General features: G+C 34.0%; 1 protein-coding gene across 4 annotated transcripts; it reads left to right on the top strand.

The window, feature by feature from the left end:
• The first annotated feature begins 6633 nt into the window (after nucleotides 1-6633).
• LOC129940267 (programmed cell death protein 6) lies at nucleotides 6634-19855 on the top strand. 4 transcript variants are annotated; one of them, XM_056048551.1, is made up of 4 exons: nucleotides 6634-6808; nucleotides 6872-7247; nucleotides 7380-7492; nucleotides 16053-19421. In XM_056048551.1, exons 1-3 carry the CDS (start codon nucleotides 6753-6755, stop codon nucleotides 7479-7481), a joined length of 534 nt encoding a protein of 177 aa, XP_055904526.1. In that variant the 5' UTR covers nucleotides 6634-6752; the 3' UTR covers nucleotides 7482-7492; nucleotides 16053-19421. The 4 variants fall into 4 exon arrangements, with proteins under 4 accessions (XP_055904526.1, XP_055904524.1, XP_055904525.1 ...); XM_056048549.1 differs by lacking the exon at nucleotides 16053-19421 and adding an exon at nucleotides 8075-8093; XM_056048550.1 differs by lacking the exon at nucleotides 16053-19421 and adding an exon at nucleotides 7639-8041.
• The last annotated feature ends 341 nt before the right edge of the window (nucleotides 19856-20196 follow it).

Raw genomic sequence — 20196 nt, 5'->3', positions numbered from 1 at the left:
GTGACCTGCAAAATATGCCACCTAGAAAAAGAAAAATATACAATTTTTAGGAATGATATCGTTTGAATAAAGAAACACATTTTTAATGTTATTATTAAATTATATATCCAATTTGAGGAATGATAGCACAGAATAACAAGATTAAAAATATAACAGTATTTTGTTCTCTTTAACCTGTCATTTGAAGTATAATTGTAGTAGAATACAACCTTAAACTGGGGTTTTAATAAACATATTTAGAAAATTAATTAATTAATTTTTCAAAGATCATTTTTTTACATAAATCACACGCAAAAATGATTTATTTTGATATTTCTTCACCACCAGATAGTTAAAAGAACAAAGTTGGGAATTTCAATGTATTTTTTGAGTACATAATTCGTCAAACATTTGAAGAAATTTGGAGCGCCATTTTCAAAATTTGGAGTAGCCTAGTGTACGCGTCATTATTATCCAAGGGTTTGGCGTATACTTTGTAGCACATAGAAACAAAAATGAGCGTTTTTGATCTAATCGAATCGAAATGCTTTCCTAAAATTTGGATAAATATTTTTAGAATTTTAAGCATAGTTTATTAAATAATTAACAAAATCTAAAAGAATTGAAAATTCTATTAACAATGAACAATTTACGCAAAAAATATTTGTTGTAATTGCAAATTGGAACAGCAGTTTGTGAATATGTCTTATGATGCTCTTATACGTATCCAAAATGCAAATAATTTACGCTGTTTGCTTTTGTAATTTTTTTCATAGTTCTTCTATGGTATAAAATATACTTACATAAATAATAACAAAAATATCCTTGTATATTCCAAAAATTCTATAGTGCAAAATTTTAAATAACTTATTGTTAAGGGTTTAACAATTTATAAGTAAGTAATTTTCTAAATATTTAGCAATTTACTAAGGGAATTCAAAAATTTCTTTTCGTTTTGCTAACTAGAAAATTTCTAATTGGCTTTTATTTAAAAACCAGCATCCAAACATATCTTAAAAGTGACATTTTGTGAAATTAAACAATCTAAGACGCGTAAACAGGCCTATCAATTGGAATTCCCAACTGTTGACTGAGCCATCCCAGCACTTTTCTTATAAGAATAACTGTCATATAGATGCCATTCCGTGATTTTAACTTTAACAAATTTTTAAGAGATAGTAAGATGTTAAAATACGTAGTTTAAAATTAGGTCAATCATCTTTTAAACTTAGTTAAAACCATGTAGAATTTTAAGAAGAAATGTTTAATCCCTTCTGATCTGTCTTTAATTAGAAAAGCTTTCATCGGTCTGAAGATTGAATATAATTCGCATATCTGGGCCTCTTACACAGTTTTAAATCTATTGGATAGCATTCAAAAAGACCTTTAAAATTGATAGGCCATAGAACTATAACCGAAACATTTACATCTCTAGAACAATACCAAAATGTTTCATGCTTTTCGTTGTTTTATCGATATTTTGGCAAACAATTTTCTGTCGAATTAGCCTATTGCATTTCACCCCTTTAGCGATTTAGCCCTTATGCTTGCACTTCTTCCAGAAATGGTCATCAGTTTCAGCTCAATTTTTGACGTACTGTCAAGTATAGAGATTCTTTTTTCATATCGAGAATGTGGAATGTCAACTCTGTTTTTGCCTCCTATTTTGATGTTCAGAACCTTGAAACCAATTTGCTCTGGTATCTCTTTTTAAATCCTTTCCCATTTTCCTAACGCTAACATTTGGGCGTATTCATAGAGAATTACTAAAGTCGTGATTTCTTGATATATAGTTTAAGGTTTGTTGATTAATTAAACACAGCTTCATAATCCATTTTCTGATGTGTTAAGTAAAACCCCAGGTTAAGGTTGTACTCTACTACAATTTTACTTCCAATGACAGGTCAAAGCAAAAAAATACATTGATATTTTCCAACTTGTTTTGTGCTGTTATTCGATGAATAATATAATAATAATGTTAAAAAAATGTGACAGTTTCTTTATCCAAACGATATCATTCCTAAAAACTCTTGTCGATAAATTCAAATGAATTGAACACCAAATAACTAAAACTCCTCTAAGAAATCAATATTTTCTTCAATTGCGGTATCAATCGACATTTTTATTTGATATTTGATATAATTTCAGCTTTTCAATTCACAAACAAAAATCAAATACGACATTTGGATGTGATAATACCAACTTAAACAGAGCAATTGCTAGGTTTATAGTTGAACCCCCTAAACTTAGGATTAAATTTATTCATGAATAGCCTAAACTATGGGCTTGCTTAGTAACAACTTAGCAAGAGTTTAGCAAACATCTATGAACATGCCCCATTGTGTTTAAATATAAACATATAAAGGGTACTTATAACCCCTTGATTGTCTGTAAATTGTATAAAAAAGTGATAAAAATGACTTTAAAAAAAAAAAAAAAAATTTTGCGCCTTTGTGAAGATATAAATCCTTTGTACGAATCACATTCCAAAACCTCTTCGTTTAAATATGAGACATTGGGCCTTACCAATAATCAAAATTAACACTCACTTAATTTTTTTTTCCATACCAATAAACATTTTAATAGTAAGGTTAAGTGCTAACTCCTAGTAAACATCAATTGTTGGGAAACTCAACTATAAACGGACAATTAAATTAAACTGTCATTTTGAAAGCACACTCACCAAATACTTTTTAGGTCACAAGAGTTGGGATTTGTAGTGATTGTTGTCTGCTGATTGTTCGAGTAAATATTTTATAAAAAAGGAAGGCGAACAATAGTGGTTTTAACACAAAATTGTGATTATGTTCTAATAAATATCTATTAGTTTAGAAATGGATGAAAAATAAAATTTAAAACGGAGCAGATCGTCAAATTGTACGATGGCAATGAATTAACTACTGGTCGAAGCAGCTAGAACACTTGCGCTTGTTTTAGATTCTAAGCTAAATGATGGCAAGTTATTAAAAGCCAAAGCTATAGCCTGGCAAAATATTGTTGCTACATTTCAGGCAAGTGGCTTTGAATTGAAGTCAAAACAAGTAAGGGACCAATGGAGCTGCTAATAGCAGGAAGCGCGGACCAATTTAAGTTAATTTAATCGATCTCAGAGAGAGACAGTTGGTGGAAAATCTCGTGAGGAACTTTCTGAGATCGATTATGAAATTGCTGAAATTTCTACTCTGGATTTTGTTGAAGGTACTACAGAAGCTAGAAGTTCAAGAACGGAAACCTCACTAATTTCCTTCACTGGAAGTTGTTTGGGACATAGATTGTCCGTAAAATCTAACTGAATCATACCAATAGTTAGAATTATTTTTTTTATTTTGTGATAAGTACAAGTTCTATTTTGAAAGTAGTTTATAAGCGTTATGTTTTTTTTTGTTTCGAGCACGGACTAAACTTTATTTTTTGTTGGGATGTTCTTTGTAGCATTTTGTAAAATATAAGTATTTAATTTAGTTTTAAAACATGAACCAACGTATGTACGAGTACCTTTTTTTGCAAAACTCATTAATAAATATTAGTTACTCAAAAATTTGTTCTGTTCTCATTTTTTTCTCTCAAAAATTTCGAACCACTTATTATTTCAAACTCTCAATAATTCGAGGTTTTTTCAAAAACAACGGAGTTTCAAATTAATGAGAGTCGACTGTAAAAAGACAGTTTGAATTAAAAAGCAAATTTGAAATAAAATATATAAAAAGCAAATTTCAAATAAAAAAGGGTCTTAGTTTTAGTTTATTATCTATTAAAATATTTTCGAATAAATATGTTTCTATAATAACGCCCAGTCAGTCTTCGTCCTTGCTGATTATGTCCCTTGCTTATGAGGCCAAGGCTCTAACAAATTTCTTAACAAAATTACTAACAGCTTGTTGAGAAACACTGTGGCAATCACCTGAAGAAGAACAAATTTTTGAAATATTGAATACGTATTTCATAATTTTAACTTACCAACTTCTTCTGGTAGGATCCTGTGGCAAGATATTGTTGCTGGTTAGTGGATGGGAGAGGAGCGCGGATAAGTCGATAAGGCGGGGAAGCTACCATACCGGGGCAGGAACATCTGGAAGAGGAAAGTGGAACACCAGGAAAAAGGGACCGAGTATCTACTCCCGAGAACGTGGCCTGCTTGCTGTGCGCAGTGTTAGCTCGTCGGATGTGGGGGGGATATTGTTCCCGGAAGTAAACGTCACCAGCAGCCAAAAACATGTATCAGGCCGGTTTACTAGAAACTGGACACGGACGGACTTTCACCACCTCAAGGCGATGCCGGTGTTATTGTAGCGTGGCCTATACCCACCCAACCATGAAAATCATTAGGCCATTTTTGGATTTTCCCAAACGTTATCGTTCCAGTGGAAATCAGGTCCTTACCATCGTTGAAATGCTGCTACCATCGGCACCCCTGTAAACAGCTTCAACAAATCATCGTTTCACTCAATCGAAACCGAAACCAAACAAAAAAAAAACTAACGCTTTCTTCTTTTCTCATCATAGGCATCAAGTTTTATTATTACATTTAAACATTTTTTAATGAACAAGAAAAACAAAATGAAATTAACAAAGTGCGTTAACAAAAAAAATGAAATGAACAAAGCTAAGAAAAAAAAAAAACAAAACGCAACAATATATCAACCCCGTCAATACAATTAGCTCACTTGAAATTGCACCACCTCTGTTGGTAGCCGAGGCGATGTCTTCCCGCAAAAGATCAATTATGAATCCGGCAGTTGTTTTTATCAAATCTTGAATTTATTTGTTTTATTTTTTCAAGTTTATGCCGGAAAAGAAACATATTTACCTGTAGAGCCAATAAAACTCTGTATCTTCATATTTTGAAAATGGTTCAATTTTGTCTTTATATGCTTTTTGCCTTCTTGATTCGCATCTTCCAAGATATTTATATCTTCTATTACTGAAACGTCCGAATCCATTTCAAAATTGAATTTTAATCAAATATTTTTGTTTTTTTTTTTATGTTTGCAATTTTACTAATGTCAATTCAATGCTTTCGTTTTGACAGAGAATGTAGTAGATATTGTAATAGAGGTTAGTTAAAGACGTGTTTATTTTGGTTATTAGTATACACTCAAATTTACTCGCTGTTAAAATTTTACTCAACGATAACTAAACGTGTGTTTAGCGATTTATTATTGGTAAGGCTCATTATTTAAGCTAGTTACTAGGCAATCAAGTTATTCGGATTGGCTAAATATAACAAAAATGTTGTAATTTCCCCCATTGACGTAGTGTGCAAATGTCGGCTACAAAGATAATGGGCCTTACCAATAATTATTGCCTAAACAAGCGTTTAGATAAACGCCACGTTAAACTTTAGAGACGAGTTTATTTGTGTGTTAACCAATAACCAAATTAAACACGTCTTTAACTAAACTCTGCTCTATTACATTATCTACTACATTTGTTGCCAAACAGACATATGAGTTAATTGCATCGGTATCAAATCTCGCATTATCTAATTGGAAGTCCACTGACAACATTGCAGATATTTCAATGTTCTTTGGGGGGTGTTCACCAGTTTCCTTCTGAAACCGACTAAACTTATTTTGCTCCTGGCTTGCGTTTTTAAGGCAATAGCCAGTGGCATTTAACATTTCCTGAATGCTCTGTCAAGCTTCAAATTTAGCTTTGAGTGTTTTTCCATCCTTGAGTTTACTCTCCACTGTCATAGAAAACGGCTTTACTGCTTCAACCAGCAACTCCTTCATTGCTGGTGTCCAGTTAACTGACCCGACTTCGCTTTATTGCCATTGGAATAACAATTTACTCTGAAATAAATTGAAATGTTACTTATATATTTAAATAAAAAGAAATTAATCTATTTGTTTATTTTGATTGCTAATTTTTATGAGCTCACGGTCACAGCCAAAAATAAATTTGCAGCAGATTAAAGAAACATACGAAAAATTTCTTTTCCTGCCAACTGCCAGAATGACAGCACAAACATGACGTTAAACCTTAATCATGAAGTTAAACACGCGTTTCTCTACTCTAAAATTTAGAGTGACGTTTAGCGTTAAGCTGACTATTAAATTGATTATTGGTATGGTTCATTATTTAGAGTCCACTTAAATATTTAAGTCGTCACTAAATTTGATTATTGGTAAGGCACAATGGATACTGATTTTGACACAATCAGCTGATCGGTAGGACACAAGCATTCAAAATGAAATTAACAGTTCAGTATTTAAATATAAATATAAATCACTCATAACATATCTTATGTTTGATTCTACTGAATTTGAAAACAAAAACATTATTTAAAATTCTCAGAACACAAACGTTTATTATTTTATATATTTTCATTTGTCATTTATATGACAGTTTGGCATTGACTAGCTTTGGAGATGTCAATTTTGTATTCACAAAGCTAATTAAATTTTAACTACTGAGTCAATAGCTTGTTTTCACGCATAATGAGTTTTGAAGGGAAATGTCAAGCATACTTCAATTGTCGGTCGTTGCTCTTCATGATAGTACTATTCCAATTAAAATACAATAATGGACTATAAATGGTCCACTGTGCACATACCAGCTCTGAATCTATCCATTAAATTTGAAACCATTTCTTGACATGATGGCAGTGCTGCACAAATGGCATCTGAGTCTGAGTTGATATAGTTTGGTTTCACTCACCAGACTCATCCATCTATGATTTTCTTTTTCGTTACAAAAGCAAAGCGTTTATTAGAGAAGCTAGAAAAAAAGGGAAGGTTTATTTATTTTCTTCTGTAATTTGAAGCAAAATGGCGCAACAATCGTCTATGCCTGATCAACAATTTCTCTGGGATGTTTTCCAAAGGTAAATAAAACATCTAAATTGTATTTAAACAATATATCTATAAAATCGAATTAAAAAATTCAGAGTAGACAAAGACCGTAGTGGACATATATCAGCTGATGAACTTCAAGTTGCACTCTCTAATGGGACCTGGAGTCCATTTAATCCAGAAACCGTCCGTCTAATGATTGGTATGTTCGATCGAGAAAACCGTGGTACAGTATCATTCCAAGATTTTGGTGCACTCTGGAAGTACGTAACAGATTGGCAAAACTGTTTTCGTTCTTTCGACCGCGATAATTCAGGAAATATCGATAGAACTGAACTCAAGACAGCCCTTACCACATTTGGATATCGTCTATCGGACGGATTAATTGATATGCTCATTAGAAAGTTTGATCGATTTGGTAGAGGAACGATATTATTCGATGATTTTATTCAATGCTGTATTGTTTTATATGTGAGTTCCTATGTACCTTCAACTTCATAGATTTGTGTAATTGTTGCTCTTAAATCAATTATGCGTATGCGTCATCATTTTTATAATTGTTATTACATTTAGGAGTTTTTTTATATTATTTTTCCTTATTAGACCCTCACTACGGCATTTAGACAGCATGACACAGACATGGATGGAGTAATAACAATTCACTATGAACAATTCCTGAGTATGGTGTTTTCTCTAAAGATCTAACCTCAATAAAGGTAAGTGCCTAGCTCTTGAAAACAAACAAAGTGTCATCAGAAAATGTAAACAATCATATTTTGGCAAACTTCCAGGCTATTGCCATCTGCGACTAGCATACGTTTTTTCCTTTTCCAACCTTATTTAATACCTATTTACATTTTAGAAATGTTATAAATGACAATCAACGATTATAGTAAAAAGGCTTGAAATTATATTCACATCTAAGTACCTACATGCAGTCCAAGTTAAGATAAATCATAAACATAAAAACATTTGGTTTTATTGGCTTAAGGTTTCAAAAACAAACAAAAAAATCAACACACTTTTCCACGTCATTCATAATTAATTCATGTGGGATTGTGAACCTTAATCAGCTGCTTATTGTCTTATTCTATTGGCTTATCAGGAAGACATTGAAATATTTCTGACGAAAATTGCTTCAGCTTTATCGTTGGAATGCTAAACAACAATAATATTAATCATTTTATGCAACATTATATGATGACTCAACTTGTGGTTTTTTAATGAATAAATGTTATATTTTTATTTATTTATCTGCTTCCTTACGTTTGACTTTTAATATCGTAATTAAAATTAAGTTTTAGCAAACAATCGTAATCGGGAATTCCAAAAATAATTAACGTAATATAATTAAATTCACACAGCAGGAAACCTAGTGAAAATAAGGTACCATTGTAAAAACCTATATTAACCATCTGACAGATTGAATTTACAATTAGGTTATCACAGTTTAAATTGAACGTTAGTTTTAGTTGACTCTTTATTCATTAGAATATTAATAACACATTTTAACATATTCAATTTAGATATATAATACAAAACTTACTCGAGTCTACATACCCGGGCAAATTATTAGACGCACTTTAGATTTTATCTTTATCTACTTCCCTCTTCATCAGCTTACACACATTTTTAATTGGGTTCAAATCAGAGCTTTTTCCCGGCCAGTCCAACAGAGGGATGTTTCCTTCCTTCAAATAAGTTTTAATGGACCGGACTGTGTGTCATGTAGCTCCATCTTGCATACAAATTCAACCATACATCCATTCTTGAACGCTAAAAATATTGCGTATAATCTAATAATTATAAAAATTCTGCAGTGCGTCTAATAATATGGCCAGGGACTGCATATGGTTTGGCTTATGGCAGTCTACCAGACTGACATTTTTAAGTTTAAATACAATATAATAGCAAAAAAAAATACCTAAATATCTAGATTTGGATCTTAAAAATCTTCATTTAATATACAATTCCTACAACGAAGAGCAGCGACAGTATAATTGTATAGGGCATTCCATCCGACATTTCCGTTTAGTATGGCAATAAGCTCGGCTTTTTTTTTCCAAAATATCTCGTTCATGATTGGACAGATCGCAATAAAATGATGAATGTCTTCTCGTATGTTCAGATTGCAAAGTAAAGGTAAATCTGGGCGATAAGGCATGAAGTAAAGTTTAAGTAATTCGCCTCTCGTTTTAAAAATAGTTAGGTTTAGGTTTCGGTTAACGTGGCTGCGGATTTATAATCCACACACTTAGGCCAAGAGAAAGGCCCATTGTGATACCACATGAATCTAGAGAATTATTTCTAACTAGTAGAACCATTTTGAGCTTTTTATAAAGCGAAGAAGATATTTAATATCCTTTTTAGCTAGCTCGCTGGGATTATCAAAAGAGTAGTCCCCCAGATGAAGTTTGCGTTTAAGTGAAAGAGCAGGGCAGGTGCATAAGAGATGAGAGATTGTTTCCTCTTCTTCTTCGTCCATGCAGCTCCTACAGAAGTCATTTGAGGCTACGCCAAGTCGTATTGCGTGTCTGCCTATAAGACAGTGTCCTGTAAGGACACCTATTAGGGAGCTAATATGAAGTCTGCTTTGAGATAACAAGTCTTTAGAGCGCTTTAGGTCCAGTGAAGGCCATATGAGTTTTCTGGCTGCGCATGTTGGTAAGTTGTGCCACCTAGAATTTGCTATCGCAAAAGCTGTTTCTTTTAGCATGAGTTTACATGTAGCTATCGGTATACCTATCTTCTCCCTTTCAGGTGAAATAGGTTTGACGGTTCCATTTTTAGCGAGTTCATCGGCTCTACAATTACCTGTGATGTCTCTGTGGCCCGGCACCCAACAGAGGTGAATGTTAAATTGCTGCGCCATCTCCATAAGAGACGATCGACAATCGAGGGCCGTCAAAGATTTGGTCGAGACACCGTCAAGGGATTTGATAGCAGCTTGACTGTCAGAGAAGATGCGGATATCAGAAGTTGATATCACGTTTTCTCTTAGCCAGGAGAGAACCTCTTTGATCGCCAAAATTTCCGCTTGAAAAACGCTACAATGATTAGGGAGGCGGAATGAGATGCTTAGATTAAGCTTTTCTGAGTACACACCACCACCAACTCCCTCATTTGTCTTAGATCCATCTGTATAAAAATGAATACTTTTGTTATCCAGGAGTTTTTTGTCCTCCCATTCATCTCTGGATGGAATGGATACCTGGAAGTTTTTTCCAAATAGGGGTTTAGGTATAGTGTAGTCTATGTACTTTGGTATAGAACCAAAGAGGTTCAAAATGATGGAGTGTCCCACATTGTTGTTGGTCCATTGAGATGAGGCGTCGAGTCTTATCGCTGTACTCGCTGCCATTTGTTTACTGAAGATGTCGAGGGGTGTCAGATAGAGGAGAGTGTCTAACGCTGCTGAGGGTGTGGTTCTCAATGCCCCGCTTATGCAGAGACATGCAGTGCGCTGAACTCTGCTGAGTATGTCGCAGTATGTGACTTTCTCCAGTGCAGTCCACCATACTGCAACCCCGTACATAAGTATTGGTCGGATGACCGATGTGTATAGCCAGTAGGTTATGCGAGGTTGAAAACCCCATTTGCTTCCTATAGCTTTCTTGCAAAGGAAAAGAGCTACTGTAGCTTTTTTAACTCTTTCCTGTATATTGGATTTCCAACTTAATTTTTTGTCCAATATCAGACCAAGGTATTTGGCTTCATTGGTAAAAATTAGTGGTATACCTTTTATCGAAGGAGGTACAATTACTGGGATCTTGTATTTCCGTGTGAAAAGGACGAGGTCTGTTTTTTGAGGATTAATACTAAGTCCGCAGTTATCAGCCCATCTAGTGAGCATATTGAGTGCATTTTGGAGGAGGTCTCTCAGTGTATTAGGATGTTCCCCTGTGACAGCGATAGCAACATCATCGGCATACGCTACCACTCTGTAGCCATCCCTCTCAAGGGATATTAGTAGTTGGTTAACCACTATGTTCCACAGGAGAGGGGACAGAACACCACCTTGCGGAGTGCCTCTACTGACAGACCTTTTTGTGCAAAAATCTCCCAAACTGGAGTTGATGATCCTGCTTTTTAGCATTAGATTAATCAACTCACAGATTGAGTATTCGACGTTTAAGGTCGTCATAGCAGAAGTGATAGCAGATGTGTCAACGTTGTTGAAAGCGCCCTCAATATCCAAGAAGGCCACCATAGTGTATTCCTTTTTATCTAGGGAGTATTCGATAGTTCTTACCAGAGTGTGCAAGGCTGTTTCTACCGATTTCCCTTTGCAGTAAGCATGCTGAGACATTGATAGTCTTTTCCCAATGTTGTTACGTATATGGATATCGATCAATCGTTCCAGAGTTTTGAGAATGAAAGATGATAGGCTAATAGGTCTTAGGTCCTTAGGGTTGACATGCGAGCATTTTCCCGCCTTGGGAATGAAAACTACCTTTACATCTCTCCAGCGCCGAGATATATAGACCAGATTTATACAACTTTTAAAGATCATCTCAATGATGGGCGAAGTTATATCAATGGTATATTGTAGCTCAGCTGGTATGATTTGATCTGGACCTGGAGATTTGTAAGGTTTGAAACTATTCAGAGCCCATGTCAATTTTTCTTTTGTAACCAGACCTTGAGGAAAAATTAAGTTAATACCCGACCCAGGACTGTATGTTGTATTAACGGATTGGGAGCTATCTGGGAAGTGGGTGTCTAGTAGCAGGTTTAGCGTTTCTTCGCAAGAGTTAGTCCATGTACCATCTGATTTTTTAAGACAACTAGGCATGGTTGGACTTGTGGAGAGAATCTTCCTTACCCTTGATGCCTCCGCGGATTCTTCTATTGAGTTACAGAAGGATCTCCATGAGGATCTTTTGGCTATTCTCAATTCTAGTTTATACTTTTTGAGAGATTCTTTATAGGAATGCCAATCTTGGGGATGTCTAGTCTTTTTCGCTTGATTGAAAAACCTTCTACAACCTCTCCTGAGTATATCTAGTTCAGCAGCCCACCAATATGGTTTCTTCTTTCCTCGCACTGCTGTGAGGGGGCAGGCAGTTTCCATGGCTTTATTGAGGGCTGCTGTAAGTTCATCGACCTTTTGATCGAGTTCAAGAGCGCACAAGGGCGGATCCGAAAGTTCTGGTTTAATCAGATTTTTCAGAGTCGCCCTATATTTTGGCCAATCTGTTTTCCTATAGTTCCGGAATTGGATCGGTTTTGGGGTCTCTTCAATAAGTGAGAATTGGATGTATCTATGGTCAGAGAACGAGTTCTCCTTTGATACTCTCCAATTCAATATTTTATTTGAGAGATTTAACGAGACAAGAGTCAGATCTAAAACTTCTTGTCGATTTTTTGTGACGAAGGTTGGTTCACTACCTACATTACTTACTACCAGATTACTTATTAGAATATAATCAAAAAGAGACTCACCTCTGTTATTTATATCGGTATTTAAAAATAGTGCTAATATTATTTAATGGCATGGTGTTAAGAATGTATGTATTATTACCAAGGCAGAAGTTTAAACGGTTATAATAACATCTATAAAGCGACGAATAGGCCTCAGATACGTTTCTGTCGTACAAGATGTGACCATATTTTTCTAAAAGTATATCAAACTTTTTCCTCAGCAGGAAAGGTTGTTCATTTTGAGTTACCATCAGATTCATACTGCAGGTATCCGCCAAACTTTCCCATTCCGTCGCCATATGTCCTGCCGCCATAATTGAACACTTCAGTATGATTTTTGGTATTCTTGCATCATTCATTTGAAGGACTTTGACAATATAGTTGAAATGCATGCTAAGAGTTTCTAATATCATGTGAGGCAGCCCTGTTTCCAGATACAGCATTTGGGGTATTTCTCGGAAGCCGAAAGATTCTTTTAATAAAGTATCGGAGAAACTTTTCGATTGCTTCAAAAGAACAGTATGCCCAAACCTGAGCTCCATACAATAAAATCGATGCAGCTGTGGAGCGGAAAAGTTTGTGTTTTGTACTATGTTGAATGCAGTCACTTTTGATGCAGCGTTGCCACACAGTTGAAATTGCACGTTTTCCTCCGTTAGTTTCAGTTCTAGATGTTTTTTCATATTATGATTCGAAGTAAATAAAAGTCACAGATATTTATACTCTCGAACAATTTCGACTGCCTCGTTATTAAATGTCAACTTTTCGTTTCTTGCAGTCCTGCTGCCATCCGCTCTAAATATCATTATCTTGGACTATGCACACTGTATAACTCCAAAGTTTAACATCCATCACATAAGAATTAACTGTAATTAGTAGGAAATATTGACCCCGGTAAAGCAATCCCAATTTGTTAAGTGCGGCTAAAGAAAAAATCCCTTAACTTAACAGCACGTCCGAAATTGGGCTCAAGCTTAAGCTGGTGAGCATTCCTAAAAATACGTCTATAACGGTTTAATTGTTTGAGCAAGTAGAAATATCATGATAGGCATGATACCTTAAACCGGTGTCCAAGAGAAGAAAATTTATCGGTAAGAGAACAATCTATCATTTTAAGACCTCTCTTTTCAATTCAATCCAAAATAATTAAGTACTTTAGTGGTACCCGTGGCATGATGGTTAGTGCGTTGGACTGTCATGCTAGAGGTCTTGGGTTCGATCCCTGCCTATGCCATCTAAAGTCTTTTCACGGGTACTGCCTCTTGCGAGGAATTGACAAATTCTCCAAGAGTAACTATTGTCATGAAAAAGTGCTTTCTCAAAAATTAGCCGTTCGGAGTCGGCATATAAACTGTAGGTCCCCTCCATTCCTGACAACATTACTCGCACACAGGAATGGTTGAGAGTTGTAAGTCACTAGGCCTTGGTTCTCAACGGACTGTCGCGCCACCCAATTTATTTATTTTTACTTTATTGGGACACCAGCCCAAATATGAGAATTATACCCTTATTACGAGAAGCGAATCGAACGTTCGACTTAAAGCGACGAAAGCGTTCAAAAACGTTCGCTTTCAGTCGAACTTTCGATTCGCTTCTCGTTATACCGGCCTTATACTCGAGTTTTGGACGAATAAAAGCTTTGTAAATTATAGCCAGATCAGAAGGCGTCTAAAGACTTAGCATCATATGGGCAAATGGTTTGTTATGCACATACCTAGAATTGAAATCTGTTCTGTCTCCTCGATGCAAGTACCACCCATGGATGGTGGCATTGGTTGAGGGTTCTGCTTTGGCGACAGTAGACAGCATTGAGTTTTTTCGAAACATAACATTCTAAACGGTTTTAGATTCCCCATTGAACAATGTTGTCACAATCAGATTTTAATTAGCTTATCATATCCTGAAGTTGGTAGTCCACATCCTTAAAACAAGGATGAGAATTTAAAAACCGAATACGAAAAGCAAAGGGCACTGTAAGGGTTATTGGGTAAGGGTTTTAAACAAATGATCATTTGTAAAAATAAGGAGGAATGTTGGAGACAGAACGGAAAAAACCAGCGTGGATATCAGATTTAATCTCGTCCATTAAACGATGTAAAGATTTGTTCCACTGTTCGCTGAGTTAAAGCAAGAGATCAGCGTGTCCTTGAACTGCCACCAAATATACAATGCATATTACTGCACTGTTCTTTAGGAAAAAAATACATAGCAATTACTTGAATCATAACTGGGCCAGTCATCGGGCTATTTTGGCAGAGAAAAATGTTGATGTTGGCGAAATTAACTTCCACAAACAACAGTTGTTGCCAGGCGATGTGATTTTTTAAGTCAATCGATTCTGTTGTTAATGAAAATGATAGTGTAACTTTTCCAATTGAATTTTCAAATTTATTAGATATACCTGGAATGCCATCACTTAATCTTAATCACTTAAGTTCATTATTGGTTCCGTCGTATTTTGAATTCCCTTCAATTATGCAACGGTACACATCTGGTCATCAAAATGTGGTTAATTGCCACGTATTCTAATGATACCGTCATATTCTACAATACCCTTCAGGAGGTAACAGTTTCCAATTCTTCTAATTTTTGCTATGTTTATAAATAAGTCTTAATGCCAAATAATATCCATTTGTGGTATGGATTTGGAAAATCCATGTTTTTCTCATGGACAGCTATATGTTGCATGTTCACGTGTAGGAAAACCGTCGAACCTATTTGTAAAGGGTGATTTTTTTGAGGTTAGGATTTTCATGCATTAGTATTTGACAGATCACGCGGGATTTCAGACATGGTGTCAAAGAGAAAGATGCTCAGTATGCTTTGACATTTCATCATGAATAGACTTAATAACGAGCAACGCTTGCAAATCATTGAATTTTACTTTATTGGATATTAAACCAACCACACGAATGCGTACAGTGCGTACAGAAGAGAATTTTGCGTCTGTTTCTGAGAGTGTTGCTGAAGACCGTGAAATGTCGATTCGTCGCCGTTCGTAGCAATTGGGTTTGTGTTATTCGACCACATGGAAGATTTTACGCAAAGATCTTGGTGTAAAACCGTATAAAATACAGCTCGTGCAAGAACTGAAGCCGAACGATCTGCCACAACGTCGAATTTTCAGTGAATGGGCCCTAGAAAAGTTGGCTGAAAAACCGCTTTTTTATCGACAAATTTTGTTCAGCGATGAGGCTCATTTCTGGTTGAATGGCTACGTAAATAAGCAAAATTGCCGCATTTGGAGTGAAAAGCAACCAGAAGCCGTTCAAGAACTGCCCATGCATCCCGAAAAATGCACTGTTTGGTGTGGTTTGTACGCTGTTGGAATCATTGGACCGTATTTTTTCAAAGATGCTGTTGGACGCAACGTTACGGTGAATGGCGATCGCTATCGTTCAATGCTAACAAACTTTTTGTTGCCAAAAATGGAAGAACTGAACTTGGTTGACATGTGGTTTCAACAAGATGGCGCTACATGCCACACAGCTCGTGATTCTATGGCCATTTTGAGGGAAAACTTCGGAGAACAATTCATCTCAAGGAATGGACCGGTAAGTTGGCCACCAAGATCATGCGATTTGACACCTTTACACTATTTTTTGTGGGGCTACGTCAAGTCTAAAGTCTACGCAAATAAGCCAGCAACTATTTCAGCTTTGGAAGACAACATATTTTTGCTATAACACAAAGAATCATGTTAAAACATTGCAGCGTTGCGACGACGATGTCAAAATTTACTCAGTTAGTAATTCATTTTGTAATAAACAATTGGTAATTAAATACACTCGCATCTTAAACAAAATTATATTTTATTGTATTCTATTAACCTTCACTTACTTATACTTTCAGTAAGATACACTGCATCAAAAAATTGCACGTACATCAATCAAATTCTAATAAAATTATTACATTTAATGTACTTATAACCTAGTCCACGTACCGATTGACTTTATTTTGAACAAAAAATGATACATAGATGTAAGTACAGTATTAATAGGTAACACAAATTTCGACCTTTCTTCTTATAACTTTTTTTTTATAAACATATTTTTCTATAAGTATAAAAAAATTGCACTTACACCAAACAAATGTACGTACACTGTTGTTTTTTTCTACAAAAATTAAATAACGGTTCTTTTCCAAGCCAAAAACTCGTACGATCATGAGATTGAATCTCCTACTCAGTCTGTTATGTTTAATTGATCTGGCTAAAAGTGTTTTTTTTTTGCGTTTTAAAATTTTTTTTTAGTTATTATCATCACATAAAAAAGTTCCTATTGAAATAAAAAAACAAATTGTGGATCTCAAAAAGGATGGAAAAAGTTATTCTGAAATATCATCCATTGTTAAGAGATCAAAATCAACTATTCACTGCGTGATAAAAAATTATGAAAAAAAAACAAAAGCTTCGAAATGGCCCCAGGAAGAGCTCGAAAAAAAATTTTAAATGACAAAATGGAACGCAAAATCGTAAGAATGGTGAAGGTTGACCCAAAAATAAGTGCTCCTAAGATAGCTGCAGAAATCACAGTAAGTCATGGAATATCACTAAACCCACAAACAGTCCGGAACGTATTGCATTCAAAGGGTTATCAAGGACGTGCAATAAGAAAAAAAGCCTTATATTTCGAAGACAAACGTGCAAAAGCGTTTGGACTATGCAAATGCGTATGTTTCGAAGCCGGATGATTTCTGGAAAAACGTGATATTCCTTGCCGAGAGTAAGTTCAACATTTTTGGGTCGGATGGAAGAAGGTTTGTGTGGCGGCAACCAAACACGTCCTTGGAGACAAAAAATATGCAGCCAACAGTGAAGCATGGAGGCGGAAATGTCATGGTCTGTGGAGCGATGGGAGCTAGCGGGGTGGGAAATTTAGTATTTGTTGAGTCAACGATGGATAAAATGGTTTATCTGCAAATACTAAAAGACAACTTAAAAGCCAGCGCTAATAAAATGGGCTTAAGCGAGGAATTTGCATTAGTACAAGACAACGACCCTAAGCATTCCTCAAGGCTTGTGAAAGAATGGCTGTTGTATAATGTGAAATCACAGTTGCCTCATCCTCCTCAATCCCCAGATCTAAATCCCATCAAACATCTTTGGGATTATTTGGAAAAGAAAATCCGAGAATCGGAAATAAGAAACAAAAATCAACTGAAAGCCGTTTTAATTGAAGAATGGAACACAATTCCACCGGAAGTGACTTCAAAACTAGTCCTGTCCATGCAAAACCGTTTAAAGAATGTTATTAAGGCAAAAGGTTACCATGCTAGGTACTAAACGAAGCAATTAACTAATAAACTTTAAAGTGTATGTGCAATTTTTTGATATTAATTTTAGTTTCTTCCCTTTTTGTTATTGTTTTTTTATTCCTATGAAGTCTATGTAACTGAATTTTATTTTGTTTTTACTTCTATCATAATAAAGAAAATAATTAATGAAAAAATAAATATATAATAAGAATTTTTGATAAAGTATGTGCATTTTTTCACTTAACAGTCAGATGTACGTGCAATTTTTTGATGCAGTGTATAAGTATGTAATCTTAAAAACAAGTGCGCAAGACGATTCGTTCCGTGTCTTTATTATCCAATAACAAATTTTTTGTTGTGATCAAAAAATTATAGAACGGTTTTTATCAGTTCACTTTTCGGAAATAAGAATAAGAAAACAAAACTAATTTGTATTAAAAGACAAATATTTTTGAAGCATTATTTTTATATTATAAATCTTTAAGATTTATACATAAATATTAAATTTAACTTTCTGTTTTCAAAAATTTTGACTGAAAATAAAATTAAAGTCATAACTATTCTGGAATTCTTTCCAATACCACTTGTTCAGCCGAAAATATTTTTATTATAAATTTTATTCAACAACTAAAAAACCATGGGTGGAATGGGCTAACCGATTTTTGATAAAAACAATCAAAATTAACGAATTTTATGTATGTCTGGTAATAGTTAAATTGATAGCTAAAAAGCTGTCATAACAGAGACGAGATATCATTTCCAACAAATATATTGTTTCTGAACAGAGCTACTAGACGTTAACATAAAGGACTGGAACATTTTTTCACTTAACTTTTTCGTTAAAAAAAAACATGTGACTGACAAATCTTTGACATTTGAAAATAAAAAAAAAGAAGCTGGGATGCGACCCATCTCCTCTGTCGATTTCATTTTCGTTTTTGTATTTTTGAGTATGGTTTTTTTTAGGTTTTTATTGTATATAAAAAAAACTTTCAATCAATTCGATTTTTCTCAACATTTTACCTAATATTAAAAACGTAAAATTTTCGAGGTGACAACATTTTTTTTTTCAGTTTTTTTTTTTTAATTTATAAAAAAAAACCTTTAGATGGATTTTTTCCAAAAATATTTGGTATCACGTTACAATATATAATATAAAATTTAATTCAAGTTTCTAGCTCTATTGGTTCGTAAGATATTTAGTTTTAACAAAATTTTTCTTGATATTTGGAGCTTTGGGCAACGAAAAGAACGTCGCGAACGTACGGACGTACGAACGTATCTTTTATTTCGACTCTAGGGACCATGAAACGTCATGAAATGTCAACATTTTCAATTCGACAAATCGAACCCATTACAATAACTTCCTATAGGAAGTTAAAAAACAAAAAGTAAGAATGTTTAATAACATAACAGAGCCAATTTGATGCTTTTATTTAGATATGTTATAAAAACCACTTTATAATTTAACCATGGCAACAATGAATTTGGATAATTTGTATCTAAAATTGTTCAATCGAATTGAATTAAGTTGAATTATCTTACACATACAGAAGAGTCGGTGATAGTCAATTTGACTATTAAAAATGTGATTGTCACTTCTCACCTCAGCCGATTCCACTCCAGATTTACTTTATTTCAAACCAAAAACAAACTTTTTAAAAATCGGGGCACTAATAAATAGTACTTTAGTGTACAAAACTTATTTAATTTTAACTATGATGACTTTTTTTCAAAAATATAATTAAATCACTAGTGATAAAGAAATTTACGTAAAATACTTGCACAATCTTGCCTTAATTTTTTGTTTAAATCATTAAAACAATTTCAATACTTAATATTTTATATTTGTTTATTTCTTTATTTATTTCAGATTAAAAGGGTATTTTTTAAATACTTATTTGCTGATCTGGAACAACTTAACATGTAATAAATCTATAAGTTTTCAAAAAATAAAAAAAAGAACTTATTCAATAAGAATAAGCATAAACTATGTTCAATTAATTTACGTTTTATCTGTTTGTGATGTCCACTATTTAAATTATCATTAATATTGCTGGTTAATTGTACATTAAACTTAAAAAAGACACTATCGATTTCCCTGTGCCAACTTTTTATATCTACATTTATAAATTAATAATTGTACAACACACAGTTCCTTGGAAATAAATCACCTTTCAATGTAAAATGTATTCAAATTAAAGTGCTTTACAATACGATCGACGAAAATGTTTAATTTAAAAAAAAAATGAAATAAACAAAATAATATTATTATTTTGAAATGTTATTACTCATGTAAAGTATATAAATGTAAGTGATGTGTAAATTAAAGTATTTAGTTATATATTGTCACTTTTTTAAAAATAAAAATCGAAAATAAATATTTATCTCAATGTGAATTACAAATTCTGTTAAATTTAATAAAATTATCCCCATGCCTTATAAGGTGGGGAAAAATGGACAAATGAAGACAAAATTGGAAATATGAATGAACTATTAAAGAAATGGTGAGAAGAATAAAATATTTTATTTTGTATTTTTTTCTTTATTTAAAAACTTAGTAGGACTCTGGTTGAAAACTATGCAAAACATACAACTGGTCGTATTTATTAGAGCTCTTGAACGGGTACTCGTATTTTGGGTAACCCGAAATATCATCAGTACCCAACAACTAGCCGGAAACGCAGAATTTTCATTTATGACTCATTACGAGGGTTGCTACTTATATTTCTAGCCTAGG

The sequence above is a fragment of the Eupeodes corollae genome, chromosome 1 (assembly GCF_945859685.1).
Source record: "Eupeodes corollae chromosome 1, idEupCoro1.1, whole genome shotgun sequence".
Classification (NCBI taxonomy): Eukaryota; Metazoa; Arthropoda; class Insecta; order Diptera; family Syrphidae; genus Eupeodes; species Eupeodes corollae.
The sequence above is the reverse complement of the archived record's forward strand: the minus strand, read 5'-3'. Positions and strand labels throughout refer to the sequence as shown.

Excerpts from the sequence above, each read along its gene's own strand:
- LOC129940267 (XM_056048548.1), top strand. The coding sequence starts at position 6,753 with ATGGCGCAACAATCGTCTATGCCTGATCAACAATTTCTCTGGGATGTT. Across the intron at positions 6,809-6,871 it reads CTCTGGGATGTTTTCCAAAG|AGTAGACAAAGACCGTAGTG; the intron begins GTAAATAAAACA and ends TAAAAAATTCAG. Across the intron at positions 7,248-7,379 it reads AATGCTGTATTGTTTTATAT|ACCCTCACTACGGCATTTAG; the intron begins GTGAGTTCCTAT and ends TTTCCTTATTAG.